The sequence below is a fragment of the Salvelinus sp. IW2-2015 genome, unplaced genomic scaffold (genome assembly GCF_002910315.2).
Source record: "Salvelinus sp. IW2-2015 unplaced genomic scaffold, ASM291031v2 Un_scaffold1168, whole genome shotgun sequence".
NCBI lineage: Eukaryota > Metazoa > Chordata > Actinopteri > Salmoniformes > Salmonidae > Salvelinus > Salvelinus sp. IW2-2015.
This window is the reverse complement of record NW_019942762.1, coordinates 280829-297407: the sequence shown is the minus strand read 5'-3', so window position 1 is coordinate 297407 and position 16579 is coordinate 280829. Positions and strand designations below refer to the sequence as shown.

Here is a 16579-nt window from a genome sequence, read left to right as displayed (position 1 = left end):
TGTGTGTGTGTGTGTGTGTGTGTGTGTGTGTGTGTGTGTGTGTGTGTGTGTGTGTGTGTGCGTGGTGTGTGTCAGTTGAGCCAGAGAAGGTGATGGTGCTGGGGTTGTTCGAGGCGAGAGAGGGAGAGGAGGTGACCCTGTGCTGTTACACCTCCTCCAGTAACCCGCCTGTACACATACGCTGGTGGCTGGGCTTCAGGGAACTCAACACCACCGTGGTCAATGTGGAAGAGGTAGGGGACCTGCATTTACTTCGACACACACTTCTTCTCACACTGAATCACAGTGGCAGTTCAAGCTTGTATGGCTCCCTGGCTCAAGATGCTGAAGCGGTATGATCCCACCTCCTCTGACAAGGCCTGGGCCTCAATCTTTATCACAGGGTCTTTGGTTTGATCCCTCACTTCAATCAGTGCCCCTCTCACCGCTGCTGCCTGATGCCTCAGTCGCTCAACATGCTTAACTTTACTCTCCCACCTTGTCTCAGTCCACATCTTCAAAGTGATGTCCACACGTTTTTTCAGGATGGCCCATCACTGTGTGGAGGCTGAGAACAAGGTGTAGAGTTTGTGTAAGATGCCAAAGTAACCCATGGCATCAACATAACTTTTAGCAGCATCAGCCACAACAAGGTTCAATGTGTGAACCCCACATGGCACAAATGGAGCTCTTGGATTCATTTCCAGGAGTCTGGCTTGGACACCTTCATTCTTTCCTCTCATGTTGGCCCCATTATCATAAGACTGTCCTCTGCAGTCCTCAAAAGGAATGTTTAGCTCCTCTAATCTTTTGAGAATCAGGGATGCCAAATGTTGGCCCCTGGACTCCTCTGCCTCCAAAAACCCCATAAAATGTTCCTTTGTGTGGGGCTCCTCCTTCAGTAACACAATCTAATCACAACAAAAAACGGTTCAGTGTGGCTGACATCTGAGGTGCAATCTAGAATGATAGAGATGAATTTTGCCAGCTTGATGTCACTCACCATTACTGTAATGACCTTGCTGCTCAACAAATCAATGAGTTCATTCTGTATTTGGTGGCCAAGGTAGCTGGTGGAGTGACTCGAGGTCCCTTTTGGGACACGGTTAAGGTGCTCTTTCATGACTGGATCAAATTGTGCCATCAGTTCAACCTCTTTGAGGAAATGTCCATTTGATGGAGAGTACAGTGTTTCTGTGTGTCCCCTTAGTGCCAGATTTCTAATTGCCAGAGACTGCACAATAGCAGTCAGACGTGTCAACACCTCTCTCCATCTTATCCTCTAATCCTCCATAAATGCCATCTCATGCTTATCAATTGTTTCCCCTTTTTTGATCCTCATTGCCAGTTCTTTCCATGTTTTCATGCAGTTTTGGTGTTTTGGACTGGTGTCGTGTGAAGTCAGAAAATAACTTGTTTCCAGTCTGGCAGTCCTGCTAAATTAATTTTCTTCTTAGAAAAGAGTTTGCAGCAGAAGCAGAAGAGGCTGTTGTTTCTTTTAGAATAAACTAACCAACTTCTAGGGATTCTTTCACCACTCACTAAGGTCTTCCTGAAATACTGCTGGTGGCAACTTCTTCCATCACACTCATTCCTTGGGAATGGTACCTAACTTAGTCCTCTGCAAACGAGTTGTGTCTGAATTCCGAATGTGTGTCACGTTCCTGACCTGTTTTCTGTTAGTTTTTGTATGTGTTAGCTGGTCAGGACGTGAGTTTGGGTGGGCAGTCTATGTTTTCTGTTTCTATGTTGGTTTGGGTACCTAATATGGTTCTCAATTAGAGGCAGGTGGTTTTCATCTCCTCTGATTGAGAATCATATTAAGGTAGGTAGTTTCACAGTGTTTGTTTGTGGGTGGTTGTCTCCTGTGTCTGTGTCTATGTTGCACCATACGGGACTGTTTCGTTCGTTCGTCGTTTTGTGTAGTCATTTTCCTGTTCGTTCGTTCTGCGTTACATGTAAGTCCTTACGTTCAGGTTTGTCTACTCCATTTGTTGTTTTGTTTAGTTTTAAGTGAAGTTCGTGTTTTCGTCTTTACTTTAATAAATATAATGTCAAATCACAAGTCTGCATTTTGGTTCGATCCCTGCTCCTCCTCTTCGTACGAAGAGGAGGAGGAACGCCGTTACAATGTGTCTGAATTCTGTCAGTCAGAACTGAAGGCCAGTCAGCAGGGTCTGTAGAAAGGGGTTCATCCTCAGCAGCAGGATTTGGTGGGGATGCTGCTACAGGCATTTCTAATGGAGAGCACATGGGCATTAGTTTACACATGTTATTCACAGCATTTATAGTGGTGGAACATCCCACATACATACCCAGTAATAATAAAAGCATCATTGTTACCTACAATGTGGAAACTTAAAACTTTGCAAAAGGGAAATTATTTATTTTGTTTATGTTATGCAGGCATGCACACAAACACATGTGCGTGTACCCACACACACATGCCTATGCGCATAAACACACCTGAAGAATCCTGCTGGGGAGAAGTGGAAGCAAATGGGTCTTCATCCTCATCCTCAGGCTCAGACAACATTTCTGACACCTGTGTGACTGAGGAGGTGGATGGCTCCTCATCCTGGCCAGTGCCAGAGGGTGCTGGCCCCTGAATTTGCATTGAAATACAGTATATGAGTCTGACACCCTAAATACATTTGTTGCACAATTAAATATACATGTCATTATGTCATTAATTTTCAGAATAGGAACCAATTGAACCATACAACCTCCTTGGCTAATTCTAGGCATAAGACCCCAAAAGACTCAATATGCAGTTTTGGTGTTCTGGACTGCTGTCGCGTGAAGTCAGCAGTCCAAAATATCAGCATAATATGGACTTCTTTTAATTTCGCCTGCAGCATTTTAAATTCCCCTTACTGAGCTCAGGACCTAGTCAATACAATCACACAAAACCTTTATGATGTCACCTGAAAGTTAACCAAATTACAGTAATCCCTCGTTTATCGCGGGGGTTACGTTCCGAAAATGACCCGCGATAAGTGAAATCCGCGAAATAGAAAACTTTTTTTTATTTTTACAATTAGCAACTATTACATGTATACAAATACAGTGACTCACGTGTAGGCCGTTTCACTGCTCTTCAGACTGGGCCGCTGCATCCTGACTGCGCTGCTGGGCAGTGGTTGCTCTTCTTCTGAAGCCCGCGGTGCAGGTGTGTTTGTTCGGGAGAAGAACATAGTGATAGGCAGCTGTTGTCGCTCTTTTTTCTTCTTTGCAAAAGATCTTGTACACGACATGCCACCATCGATTACGTTGGAGAACTGTAATGAACGGCTCATCAAAAGGGTCCACTTCCTCAGCTACTCGCTTAAGTTCAGTGGCCATTCGCACCATGGTTGCTAAGCGACCGAAGCGTTAGTCCTTCTCCTCATCTCTCGTGTCCTCTTCTCCCTCTTCTCTTTCATCGTCGCTTGTGGCTTTGTCATTTCTTGCCAGCTCTGCATCGGTCAGCGGCTGTGCGTCTTTTATGTACGTACACATAACTGCAGCGAGACGACAAATGATAGCACAATTCGTAGCATGTTTTGATACAAGAAGCGGGAGTGAGTTTTTAGCGAATCAGAATGCAGAGCACTAGCATCCCAAAAAAAAAAAAATATTGCATTATGAAAATCCGCGAAAAAGCGAATCCGCGTAAAGTGAACCGCGAAGTGGCGAGGGATACTGTAATAATGTGCTAGTTAGGTTGTAATCATTTGCTGCAGGCTATTATCATGGATGAAACTGTGTGAAATTATATCCAATTATTGTAGTTAGTTGAAGCAGAAAACTGAATATTGTCACCCCTATGTATAATAGCATAGCAAGTACATAGCAACACAGCTAACAAACATAAGTGTTAGTTATACTAGCCTATTTCATTAATGCATAATATTATCTCATAAAGAGAGGACATAGCTGCATACCTTTATTTTTGTGTGTTTCTCCCTCTTCTTCTTTCTCTTTTCCTTTAAACTGGGATCTGAGCCTATAGACCTTTTCTTATCCATGTGTGTTGAATTTGCGCGCTGGAGCATCAATACATTACCACCATCCCCAACACTGTCAACCAAGAGTCAAGACTAAACCAAATTCCACCTTGGTGGGTGTGCAGACTGGTTTTATATAGTAATCGACTTTTGCACAAACCCCCAAAAAAAAGCAACAATATTGTCTGTGAAACTATATATTCACCAGTATTATGAATGAATTGTGGGTTTATTTGGTAGCATTTTGTAGTGTAACTGATTTTACTAATTGCATTAGTACTGTACAAAGTTAGAGGTGCGCTATTTGATAGATTCCACCGCTATCCCTCCACTACCTGCGGGCTTCCAGTAGGCGAGACTTGAGGTCAACCTATCCGCCCCCCTCCCCATCTCATACTTCTGGGTGGGAGACCTTCAAGGAAGTAGCCTGCCTAGCTTACAAGCTAGATAAAGCTAACTCTCTCTCCTCTGCTCTCATCCTTCTAGACCTATCGGCTGCCTTTGATACTGTGAACCATCAGATCCTCCTCTCCACCCTCTCCGAGCTGGGCATCTCCGGCGCGGCCCACGCTTGGATTGCGTCCTACCTGACAGGTCGCTCCTACCAGGTGGCGTGGCGAGAATCTGTTCTCCGCACCACGTGCTCTCACCACTGGTGTCCCCCAGGGCCGTTGTCTAGGCCCTCTCCTATTCTCGCTATACACCAAGTCACTTGGCTCTGTCATATCCTCCATGGTCTCTCCTATCATTGCTATGCAGACGACACACAATTAATCTTCTCCTTTCCCCCTCTGATAACCAGGTGGTGAATCGCATCTCTGCATGTCTGGCAGACATATCAGTGTGGATGACGGATCACCACCTCAAGCTGAACCTCGGCAAGACGGAGCTGCTCTTCCTCCCGGGGAAGGACTGCCCGTTCCATGATCTCGCCATCACGGTTGACAACTCCATTGTGTCCTCCTCCCAGAGTGCTAAGAACCTTGGCGTGATCCTGGACAACACCCTGTCGTTCTCAACTAACATCAAGGCGGTGACCCGTTCCTGTAGGTTCATGCTCTACAACATTCGCAGAGTACGACCCTGCCTCACGCAGGAAGCGGCGCAGGTCCTAATCCAGGCACTTGTCATCTCCCGTCTGGATTACTGCAACTCGCTGTTGGCTGGGCTCCCTGCCTGTGCCATTAAACCCCTACAACTCATCCAGAACGCCGCAGCCCGTCTGGTGTTCAACTTTCCCAGTTCTCTCACGTCACCCCGCTCCTCCGCTCTTCCACTGGCTTCAGTTGAAGCTCGCATCCGCGTCACAAGACCATGGTGCTTGCCTACGGAGCTGTGAGGGGAACGGCACCTCCGTACCTTCAGGCTCTGATCAGGCCCTACACCCAAAGCAAGGACCTGCGTGTCATCCCTACCCTGGCCTGCTCGCCTCCTACGGTCTGTAGGAAGTACAGTGTCCTCGCCATCAGCACCAGGGACATAAACTGTTCGCCTGCTCTGAAAGCAACCATCGCGCAATTCGCGCTTGGAACAAGACGTTCTCGTGTACAGTAGACGGCCAGGTATCAGAGCGGAGTTAATCACCCACCCTTCTCGCGCGATAGATCACTAGAAACCGGTCTTCTGTTTAAATGGAGTGGCCTATGAGGATAGGATAAGTATTCCTTCTAACCCCGCCCCCTTAAAAGAGTTAGATGCACTATTGTAAAGTGGTTGTTCCACTGGATATCATAAGGTGAATGCACCAATTTGTAAGTCGCTCTGGATAAGAGCGTCTGCTAAATGACTTAAATGTAAATGTAAATGTAAATGTAAATAAAGGAAGCTTCCAGAAAACACTTCCAGCAGCATTAGTGCAGCCTCACTTTGGTGTGTACTACATTGTACAGCAGCTACCCTAAGTTCTTCAAGAACAAGCTACAGACAGCTCAGAATAGAATGTCATGTTGGCCCTTCTCAGCTTAGCGAACTACAGTGGCTCTCAGTTGAAGCTGAGATTGGCCCATGAAACTGTGTATGTACAGTCCCCCAGTGTCTAAAGAACTCTCTTACTACTGTTAGGGACTCTCATTCCTACACCATGCGAGGCAGTGCCACAGATTTTGTGCCATGTCGATTCAAGAGCAGTAGAGTGGAACAAACTCCCGGCTGAGATAAAAACTGTTTCTGCCAGTCTTAGGTTCAAACACTACTGCAAGGCTTGGTTAATGTTGACATAGCCTCCTAGCAAAGTGTAAAGCCACTCTGCACTGGTGAAGTGATTTGGTAGATGTGCATATCTGCTTTTTTTGTAAATATGTAAATATGTGGACATTGTGTATAATGGAATGTATGGCACAGAGTGCCCATGTCACTTGTATTGCCCTGCAGCCACTTCAAATCAAATCAAATCAAATTGTATTTGTCACATGTACCGAATACAACAGGTGTAGACCTTACCGTGAAATGCTTACTTACAAGACCTTAACCAACAATGCAGTTCAATAAATAGAGTTAAGAAAATATTTACTAAATAAACTAAAGTAAAAATGTAAAAATGGTAACACAAGAAAAGTACATAACAATAACGAGGCTATATACAGGGGGTAATGGTACCGAGTCAATGTGCGGGGGTATAGGTTAGTCGAGGTAATATGTAAAGTGACTGTGCATAGATAATAAACAGTTAGTAGCAGCAGTGTAAAAACAAGGGGTGGGGTCAATGTAAATAGTCTGTGTGGCCATTTGATTACTTGTTCAGCAGTCTTATGGCTTGGTGGTAGAAGCTATTAAGGAGCCTTTTGGTCCGAGACTTGGCGCTCCGGTACCGCTTGCCATGCCGGTAGCAGAGAGAACAGTCAAAGACTTGGGTGACTGGAGTCTTAGACACCGCCTATTATATAGGTCCTGGATGTCAGGAAGCTTGGCCCAAGTGATTTACTGGGCCTTAAGTATTACCCTCTGTAGCGCCTTACAGTCAGTTGCCATACCAGGCAGTGATGCAACCGGTCAGGATGCTCTCGATGGTGCAGCTGTAGAACTATTTGAAGATCTGGTTGTGGTCGTGCCCTCTTCACAACTGTCTTGGTGTGTTTGGACCATAATAGTTTGTTGGTGATGTGGACACCAAGGAACTTGAAACTCTCGACCCACTCCACTTCAGCCCTGTCGATGTTAATGGGGGCCTGCTCGGCCCTCCTTTTCCTATAGTCTACGATCAGCTACTTTGTCTTGCTCACATTGAGGGAGAGGTTGTTGTCCTGGCACCACACTGCCAGGTCTCTGACCTCCTCCCTATAGGTTGTCTCATTGTTGTCGGTGATCTGGCTTACCACTGTTGTGTCGTCAGCAAACTTAATGATGGTGTTGGAGTCGCAATCATGGGTGAACAGGGAGTACAGGGGGGGACTAAGCATGCACCCCTGAGGGTTCCCAGTGTTGAGGATCACTGTGGCAGATGTGTTGTTCCCTACCCTTAACACCTGGTGGCGGCCCGTTAGGAAGTCCAGGATTCAGTTACAGAGGGAGGTGTTTAGTCCCAGGGTCCTTAGCTTAGTGATGGGCTTTGTGGGCACTATGGTGTTGAACGCTGAGCTGTAGTCAATGAACAGCATTCTCACATAGGTGTTCCTTTTGTCCAGGTGGGAAAGAGCAGTGTGGAGTGTGATTAAGATTGCGTCATCTGTGGTTCTGTTGGGGCGGTATGCAAATTGGAGTGGGTTTAGGGTTTCCAGCATGTTGATGTTGATGTGAGCCATGACCAGCCTTTCAAAGCACTTCATGGCTACTGGGTGGTAATAATTTAGGCAGGTTACCTTCACTTTCTTGGGCACAGGGACTATGGTGGTCTCTTTGAAACATATAGGTATTACATACTCGGTTAGGGAGATGTTGAAAATGTCAGTGAATACACTTGCCAGTTTGTCCTGATAATCCGTCTAGCCCAGTGGCTTTGTGAATGTTGACCTGTTTAAAGGTCTTGCTCACATCGGCTACGGAGAGCGTGATCACACAGTTGTCCGGAACAGCTGGTGCGCTCATGCATGCTTCAGTGTTGCTTGCCTCAAAGCGAGCATAAAAGGCATTTAGCTAATCTGGTAGGCTCGCGTCCCTGGGCAGCTCGCGGCTGGGTTTCCCTTTGAAGTCCCTTTGCCTACCAATGAGGACCACAACAGAAACAAGTCTTTGACTTTTTGTGTATATAACCCTCTGTAATTTCGGTACATGTATTGGTTGCCTGCTGTGGCTTCTTTATGTATTGTAAATTGAATTGAAAATGACCTATCAAACTACACCTCGGAAGTCAATACACACTTAAAATACTTAATTCAGACTTCAGGCAGTCTGATTTGCACATCTCGAGCGCCCAATGACAAGCATCTGTGAGAGAAGCCTTTGATTCTGAAAGATCTCATATTATTCTACCCCGTGTAGAGTTTCCACTTTAACCACGTTAAATCTGTTCTTCATTCTCTCTCTGCTCTGAACAAAGAACTACTATTCAGTCTATACTACACAATGCTTTGCCAATGAGTGAAGCCTCAAAAAGTGTTCCAGTATTCTTCTCTCTCGGCTTTTGAGTATGTTAATGAGATAAAAGTGAATAAAAGCTGACATGGGAGTTGAGAGAACCATTATTTCGGCTCTTTGTTCATTTGGAGAAATAATTTTCATTTGATCTAGCATTTACAGCTGCATTCTATCCAGCTTTAATGTGCCTGAATACATCTGAGGGTTAATAAAGACTGACACCTCAGTGGTGGTTCTTTGTGAACGCGTTCTTTCTTGTGTCTGTTTCTCTCTGGAAAAGGCTTTTGCACTAATCATCTCAATGAAAGCCTTGATGAACCCGGCGTGCAAAGCAGACATGACTAGCATCATGCAGGAGCAAATGGGGGTTTGATTAAATTTATTACGGGTTTTGCGAGCAGGAAGAAGTATATGAATGTGATTTATTAGTTTGTTTATTATCAGGGACCGGGCACAAGGTAAGTAGAGCACCCGAGTTAGAGAGCCACAAAGCTAATTTCCATCATCAAAACAGTATTATTATTGTATTTCCTGTGAGCAGCTTACTGTGTATTTATCTCCAAGGAAAATGTTTAGGGACACTAGAACTTCCTGTCTCTTCCTGACGTTGTCATGTGTCCTTTCCTGTCTCCAGGGAGACCACGGGGGGAAGAAAACCATGTCTAACCTGACCCATATTGTCTCTCGGGAGGAGAACGGGCTGCCCCTCACCTGTGAGACCTTCAACAAGGGCACACGCTTCTCCAAGAGCCAGTCCAACAACCTCATTGTTTTCTGTGAGTCTCTGGATAGAACTATGACAACAACAACCCTACAAGCCTAATGGTTGTAGGGAATCTCTATTGAATGACTATGACAAGTACAACCATGAAAAAACCTTGCACAACCAGAACATAACTATGCATTGTACAGTAACAATTGCAACAATCTCAATCTGTGCTTTCTGTAACTATACCAATAGCCACAACCCCCTCTCTCTTTCCCGCCCTCCCCCTCCTCTCTCTCTCTCGCTCTCTCTCTCCCTCCCTCATCTCTCTCTCCCTTACACCCTCCCCTCTCTCTCTCCCCTTCCTCTCTGTACTCCCTCCCCTTCACCCCTATCTCTCTCTCCTCCTCCCCCTCCCCTCTCAGACCCTCCTCAGAAGGTGTGGATAGAAGCCCCTCCCCCAGGGCTTCCTCTGAGATCAGGAACCATCATACGCCTCATCTGCTTCTCTATTGGGGGAAGTCCCAAAGGAACCCTCAACTGGTACAAGGTGTGTACATGTGTGTATTGTATGACAACATACATTTCGATTGGTTAAGTTGTCAAAAGTTGTAACAGTTATTAAGACTCTCTGTCTGTACAGTACCATGTCCTCCATTCTCTACTCTCCTCTCCACACCGCAGGATGGTAAGGCGTTATCAGACTACCCCAAACAAGTGCCCTCTGATAAAGGCGTGTCCAAAGAACTGGCCGTGCGCCTTCAGCCCAGTGACAACATGGCTACCTACCGCTGTAATGCCACCAATAAGGCCAAGATGGTCCTCAACGCCTCCGTCAAACTCATGGTCCAGTGTGAGTCTTAAAGACCTACAGACCGGGCTCTGGGCATGAGTGGATTAATACTAGCCTTTATGGACCTGACTAATAGATGAGGAAAGCATTATCTATATTCAAGATGATAGGTAAATGAAAGATGATAGGTAGATTCAAGATGATAGGTAATTAATTCAAGATGATAGGTAGATTCAAGATATAGCTACAAAGACACGGAATCAGCAGCCTCAGTATGTTGACAGTGGTGTCTTGTCCTCTCTCTTCTACTCCTACACCCCTCCCCAGTCCCTGCAGTGAGTGTGACAATCATAGCCAAGCAGAAGGAGCTGCGTCGGGGCCAAAACCTCAGTCTGGACTGTCTGTCTGGGAGCAGCAACCCCCAGGCCAACATCTCCTGGAGCCTGGGCCCAACCAGGTGAGGGGAGGGCAGGTTAAGCAGAGCCGGTCTGTGGGCCGTGGAGTCAATGGAGACCCTAGACTACAGTAGACCCTAGACTATGCAGGTCCATTTTTTGCAAACCGCACCTGCCACAATACCGCGGCTGCACCGTAACCCGCCAATCATGACAGAAAGCTGTCGCAACCCGGCCCGTAATTTGTACCTAAACCCGCCCGCAAACCGCCAGATCATATCAATTGATTTCCTTGTTATGACTAGTAATAGGCCTAGGGCATATAGGCCTATAAACAGTAGTAGCCTATCCCAATGCCATAGCCTATTCAAAGAATTACGTGATTGCGTGCAGCCATTTGAAAAGACAAAAGCAAGTTGTAGCTTACTAAAGCAAGCAATAGGCCTAACTGAATTTTGAAAAGCCTTGTTCTACCTGCTGTACGAGGGGTATGTTTTGGACTGCCCTCATCAACACAGACTTGCATGCTGAGTCAAATTGCATTAATTGAGTTATCAAACGCTGCCATTACGTGTACAAGTTAGTTAGCTGGCTAGCCCAGGTAAGATCGGTGAGTAGTGAGTGAAAGTCACATGAGGGGAAGAGCAAGAAGTGGGAAAGCAGGAGAGGATAATGCGTTTTACAAGATAGTAAATAGATAGAGGGCTAATCTTTATATCTGTGTCATTATAGCATCTGTGACAGCATGGGCAGCGCCACCGAGGCTACAACCCATAGGAATCCCCACCCAGTTGAATACTTTGACTACTTTAAAATGGAGCAAGCATGGTGGAAGCCCTCATTGACGCTGCCCATGATAAAACGGCCATTTGACCTCTATCATTCTCTGACGTTTTCCTCAGCACCACTGTGAGCATTCTGTGCAAGCAGCCTGTCTCAGTTCCGCTCTGATGGCACGCACACACTACAGAATAAATTATTCAACTGTCAGAGCACAGAAAAAATGTGAAGTTGTTATTTTATTAATTAAAACGGCAACCCTGCCACGGATTTATTGAATGTTCAAAATAGACCCGCCAAATGTTCTCCTCTCATCTCTCCCTCTCCCAGGCTGAAAGGGGTGGATCTGTCTCCTAAGAACACAACGTTTGGGGGTGTATCAGTATGCAGTACTCTGTCCCTCCCCCTGTCCTCCCAGCACCATGGCCAGAGGATCACCTGTCAGGCCTACAGCTCTCTGCTGTCTGAGGGAGTCAACACCTTCTACAAGCTCAACGTCCTCTGTGAGTGGTGAAGAGTGTGGGTGGGTGGGTGGGTTGTATACATGTGTCTATTTCTCTCTGTGTGTTATACAGAGCTTTTGAATATTTTATTTGTTTCACTGTGAATACTTAATTTGTTTCACTGGGATCCAAATAAAGTATTGAAAATGTGTGCACAGTTATGAGTAGGAGAGAAAGAAAGTGTGTGCTGGTATGTGTGAGGCTTGAAGCCTGATGGTAATGTGACACGATAGTGTGCATGGAAGGCAGTTTTGTTTGTGTGTGTCTTGTGTTGTTTCTCTGTGGTGTGTGTGTGGTGTGTGTGTGTGTGGTGTGTGTGTGTGTGTGTGTGGTGTGTGTGTGTGTGTGTGTGTGTGTGTGTGTGTGGTGTGTGTGTGGTGTGTGTGTGTGTGTGTGTTGTGTGGTGTGTGTGTGTGTGTGTGTGTGTGTGTGTGTGTGTGCGTGTATGAGTGTGTGTTACTGTATTCCTTTGTTGTGACTGTGGGTTAGTCAGGCTCTATGGCAGTGTTGTTCTAATTGTGTGTGTGCTTTGCAGCACAGCCATGTTATTCTTTGATGCTGTTTCACAGGCTGTAGCCAGCCAGCTCTTCAAAGCCTGCTGCTCCTTGCGAGCATGAAGGAATGTCACTGTGTGTTTGTGTGCAGCTGCTGTTGGACAACACTACTGTCACTCGCTGTTTTTATGCCTGTCCCTCTCCCTTCCTCCCTCCCGAACCTCCCTCCCGCCCTCAGTCTCTACCTACCTCTCTCTCTCCCTCCCTCTCACCCCGGCCTCCTGTGTGAATTCAGTGTTTTTGTGATATTGGTGGACGCCGCTTCTCTACAGGTTTTTCTTTCATTTGCACTGCTGTCGCCTTTCATGGCTGACATGGTTTCTTTGTGTCTGGGTTTGTATGTTTTTCTCCCTTTGTGTGTGTGTGTGTGTGTGTCAGATCCCCCAGAGTTCAGCCCTGACCATCCCCAGAAGATACAGGTAGTGGAGGATGAGACAGCCATCCTTCCCTTGCTGGTCTCGGCTAATCCAGATGACGTCTCCTGCAGTTGGCTCTACCGCAAGGAGGAGCTGCACAAAGGTGATCCACCCTGCTCTCGTCCTTTCTCCCTGTGGTATCTCTACATAGCCAGCCAACTCTCTACAGCTGAGCCAGCAACTGTGCTTGTATCAGCCGCCATTCAGGCTCTAAATAAAACATGGCAGGTCGGGCAGCAATGTGAACCTGCCTGATGTGATTCTCGTTCAAATCAAATCAAATTGTATTTTATTTGTCACATGCTTTGTAAACAACAGTGAAATGCTTACTTCCTTACGGCCCTTCTCAACAATGAAGAGAGAAAAAAGAAATAATAGAAAAGTAAAACACAATAATAAAAGTAATAATAAATACACAATGAGTAACGATAACTTGTCTATATACTGTACACATGGTACCAATACCGAGTTAATGTGCAGGGGTACGAGGTAGATATGTACATAGAACAAGGAATAAAGTGACATATAATAAACAGTAGCAGTAGCATATTTAAAGTTAGTGCCAAAAGGGTCAATGCAGATAGTCCGGGTAGCTATTTGGTAAACTATTTAACTAATTATTTAGCAGTCTTGTGGCTTGTTCAGGGTCCTGTTGTTTCAAAACTTGGTGCATCAGTACTACTTGCCGTACGGTAGCAGAGAGAACAGTCTATGACAAGGGTGGCTGGAGTCTTTGACAATTTTTAGGGCCTTCCTCTGACACCGCCTAGTACAGAGGTCCTAGATGGCAGGGAGCATTAGGCCGTACGCATTATCCTCTATAGTGCCTTGCGGTCGGATGCCAAGCAGTTGCTATTCCAAGCGGTGATGCAGCCAGGGCCCATGTCAAATCTTTTCAGCCTCCTGAGGGGGAAGAGATGTTGTCGTGCCCTCTTCATGACTGTGTTGGTGTGTGTGGACCATGATAGATCCTTAGTGACGTGTACACCAACGAACTTGAAGCTCTCGACCAACTACAGCCCCACTACAACCCCGTCAATGTGAATGGGGGCGTGCTCGGCCTCCGTTTTTTGTAGTCCACGATCAGCTCCTTTGTCTTGTTGACGTTAAGGAAAAGGTTGTTGTTCTTGCAATCTCTGACTTCCTCCCCTATAAGTTGTCGTTGTCGGGCGTCAGCAAACATAATTATGGTGTTGGAGTCATGCGTGGTCACGCAGTCGTGGGTGAACTGGGAGTACAGGAGGGGACTAAGCATGCACCCCTGAGGGGCCCAGTGTTGAGGGTCAGCATGGCATATGTGTTATTGCCTACCTTCCTGACCTATGGGTGGCCTGTCAAGAAGTCCAGGATCCAGTTGCAGATGGAGACGTTCAGTCCGAGGGTCTTAGCTTATTGATGAGCTTTGAGGGCACTATGGTGTTGAACGCTGAGCTGTAGTCAATAAATATCATTCTCACATTGTTGTTCCTTTTGTCCAGGTGGGAAAGGGCAGTGTGGAATGCAATAGAGATGTCATCATCTGTGGATCTGTTGGAGAGGTATGCAAGTTGGAGTGGGTCTAGTGTTTCTGGGATAATGGTGTAAATGTGAGCCATGACCAGCCTTTCAAAGCACTTCATGGCTACAGATGTGAGTGCTACGGGTCGGTAGTCATTTAGGCAGGATACCATAGTGTTCTTTGGCACAGGCACTATGGTGGTCTGCTTAAAACATGTTGGTATTACAGACTTGGACATAGAGAGGTTGAAAATATCAGTGAAGCGCATGCTCGCAGTACACGTCCTGGTAATCCGTCTGGCCCTGCGGTCTTGTGAATGTTGATCTGTTTAAAGGTCTTACTCACATCGGCTGCGGAGAGCGTGATCACATAGTCTTCCAGAACAGCTGGTGCTCTCATGCATGTTTCAGTGTTATTTCCCCCGAAGCATAGGAGAAGATTAGCTCGTCTGGTAGGCTCGTGTCACTGGGCAACTCTCGGCTGTGCTTCCCTTTGTAGTCTGTAATTCCCTGTCATCGGACCACAGCCACCACACTCCTGTCCCTAACCTCCCACCTCAACCCTCCACCACCACATCCACCTCCCGGAGGGGTTACTCAGCCATTAAAGGAGGGGTGCTGTGGTACAGTGGTGGTCTGACAGATGGGCTGTTGTTTCTGTGGGAATTTTGCCAGGCCAATCAATAATATAGCATTAGATGTCACTTTAAGCCATGAGTGGCTTAGGGACATGTGGTTTATGCATTTATAATGAATATTTTTTGTGTGTGTGTGTGTGTGTGTGTGTGTGTGTGTGTGTGTGTGTGTGTGTGTGGTGTGTGTGGTGTGTGTGTGTGTGTGTGTGTGTTGTGTGTGTGTGTGTGTGTGTGTGTGTGTGTGTGTGTGTGGTGTGCGGGTGTCGGGTGTCCGTGCGGGTGTGGTTGTGTGTGTGTTTATGAACAGAATGGATCCTCGGTACACTTTACTGAGAGCACAGCATTTGAGATCTGGAATGTGACAAGGAAAGACACCGGGGTCTACACCGTGAACTGTACCAACGAGGTGGGGTCTGACAATACCACCATCACTCTGGACGTACAGTGTAAGTCTCACTGCCGTTGAATCTGGTCTGTCTACTCACCTCAACACCGTGTTAGAACACTGAACTCAAGTCTAGGCTTTAGTTCAGGGATTGAACACAAGTCTTCAGGACTCAGGACAGGCAAGGTTTCTCAGTCCTCATGTGAGTGTGGTTCATCAAGCCACCTACATTACATGCTAGTGTTGTATACCCAAAAACACCAATTCTGTCACAACCTTGAACCAACCGACCGACACATCCCCATCCCACTGCCCCCACTCTTAATGATGTAACAATCGCACTGTTCTGAATGTAGGTCTGAATGTTCCAGTAAAACTACAGTGCAGAACAAGCCTAATGGACAGACAGCACAGTGCTGTCCTGATCCGATGGAACCTGACAGTTGGTTTCCATAATGTATAGAGGATTGTAATAGCTTTAATGGGTGGCGCTGTAGCCCACTTGTTGTTTCCTGGTTAAAATGAATGTGGTGTGTGAGAAGGCCGTAAGTGTCTCTGGTGGTTCCATCAGTGTGCTGTGTGTTTGAAACACAGACAGGGGCGTTGGGGCACTAATGCCACTACTGTTATAAGTAGATGGTACACACAGGAAGAGAAGAGCACACAGCCAGGTGGAAAGGGATTACACTGCAGTATGTTGGTGGAGTCATAGTGCTGCCGTATCCAGGACATAGTGACTGACTGAAGGAGGAATGGAAGGAGGGAAAGTGGGCCATGATGACTGCACCTGCCTGCCTCCGTCTCGCTCAAAGTTAAAGTGGAGGACAGGCGGCATGCAATGGGGAACCTCCAGGGTGACGTGGCCCAATTTAGGGACATTGAATTGGGCAGGGGTGTCTGACAGTAGGGGGTTGGGACAGTTCTAAAATATACTGGGGTTAAATTGATTGGCAAATATTTAATGTAAAGTGGTCACTTAGAGAAAGGTCATTAGTTACAGTATGTATAGGGTGTCTGTAGGATCAGTGATGCATAGAATAGAATAGAATGGAATAAGAATTGAATGGAATATAATACAATAGAATGAATAGAATTACAGAGAGTTGGAAGTCGGTGGGTGGGTGAGTGACTGATTGTTCCTTAAGTTCTAAAGTAGAATTTTACTTTCCTACTGTTTCTCTCATCCTACTTTCTTATTGCCTACTCCCCAGATGCCCCTACTGTGAAGATGGAGAAGGACCCAGTGTATGTGGACGTGGGGGAGACAGCAGACCTGTTTTGTGTAGCAGATGCCAACCCCATCATCAACACTGACATGTTCTCCTGGAAATGGCTGGTGAGAACCCTCATATCCCCATCTCATCTCACCTCTCCTTTCTTCTCATTTGATTTCCCTTTATCTGGCCTCCTTTCTTTTATTTCACCATTTCTTACCGTT

The 16579-nt window shown here is 46.3% G+C and overlaps 1 protein-coding gene across 1 annotated transcript in view; it reads left to right on the top strand.

Annotated features, from left to right (window-relative positions):
• Positions 1 to 16579, top strand: part of nphs1 (NPHS1 adhesion molecule, nephrin) — a 74620-nt gene that overhangs the window by 48616 nt on the left and 9425 nt on the right. The window contains 10 exon segments of the mRNA XM_070438777.1: positions 76 to 233; positions 9112 to 9253; positions 9609 to 9733; positions 9868 to 10036; positions 10304 to 10433; positions 11482 to 11654; positions 12587 to 12727; positions 14481 to 14489; positions 15071 to 15202; positions 16353 to 16477. Coding sequence (XP_070294878.1) covers positions 76 to 233; positions 9112 to 9253; positions 9609 to 9733; positions 9868 to 10036; positions 10304 to 10433; positions 11482 to 11654; positions 12587 to 12727; positions 14481 to 14489; positions 15071 to 15202; positions 16353 to 16477 — 1304 coding nt within the window.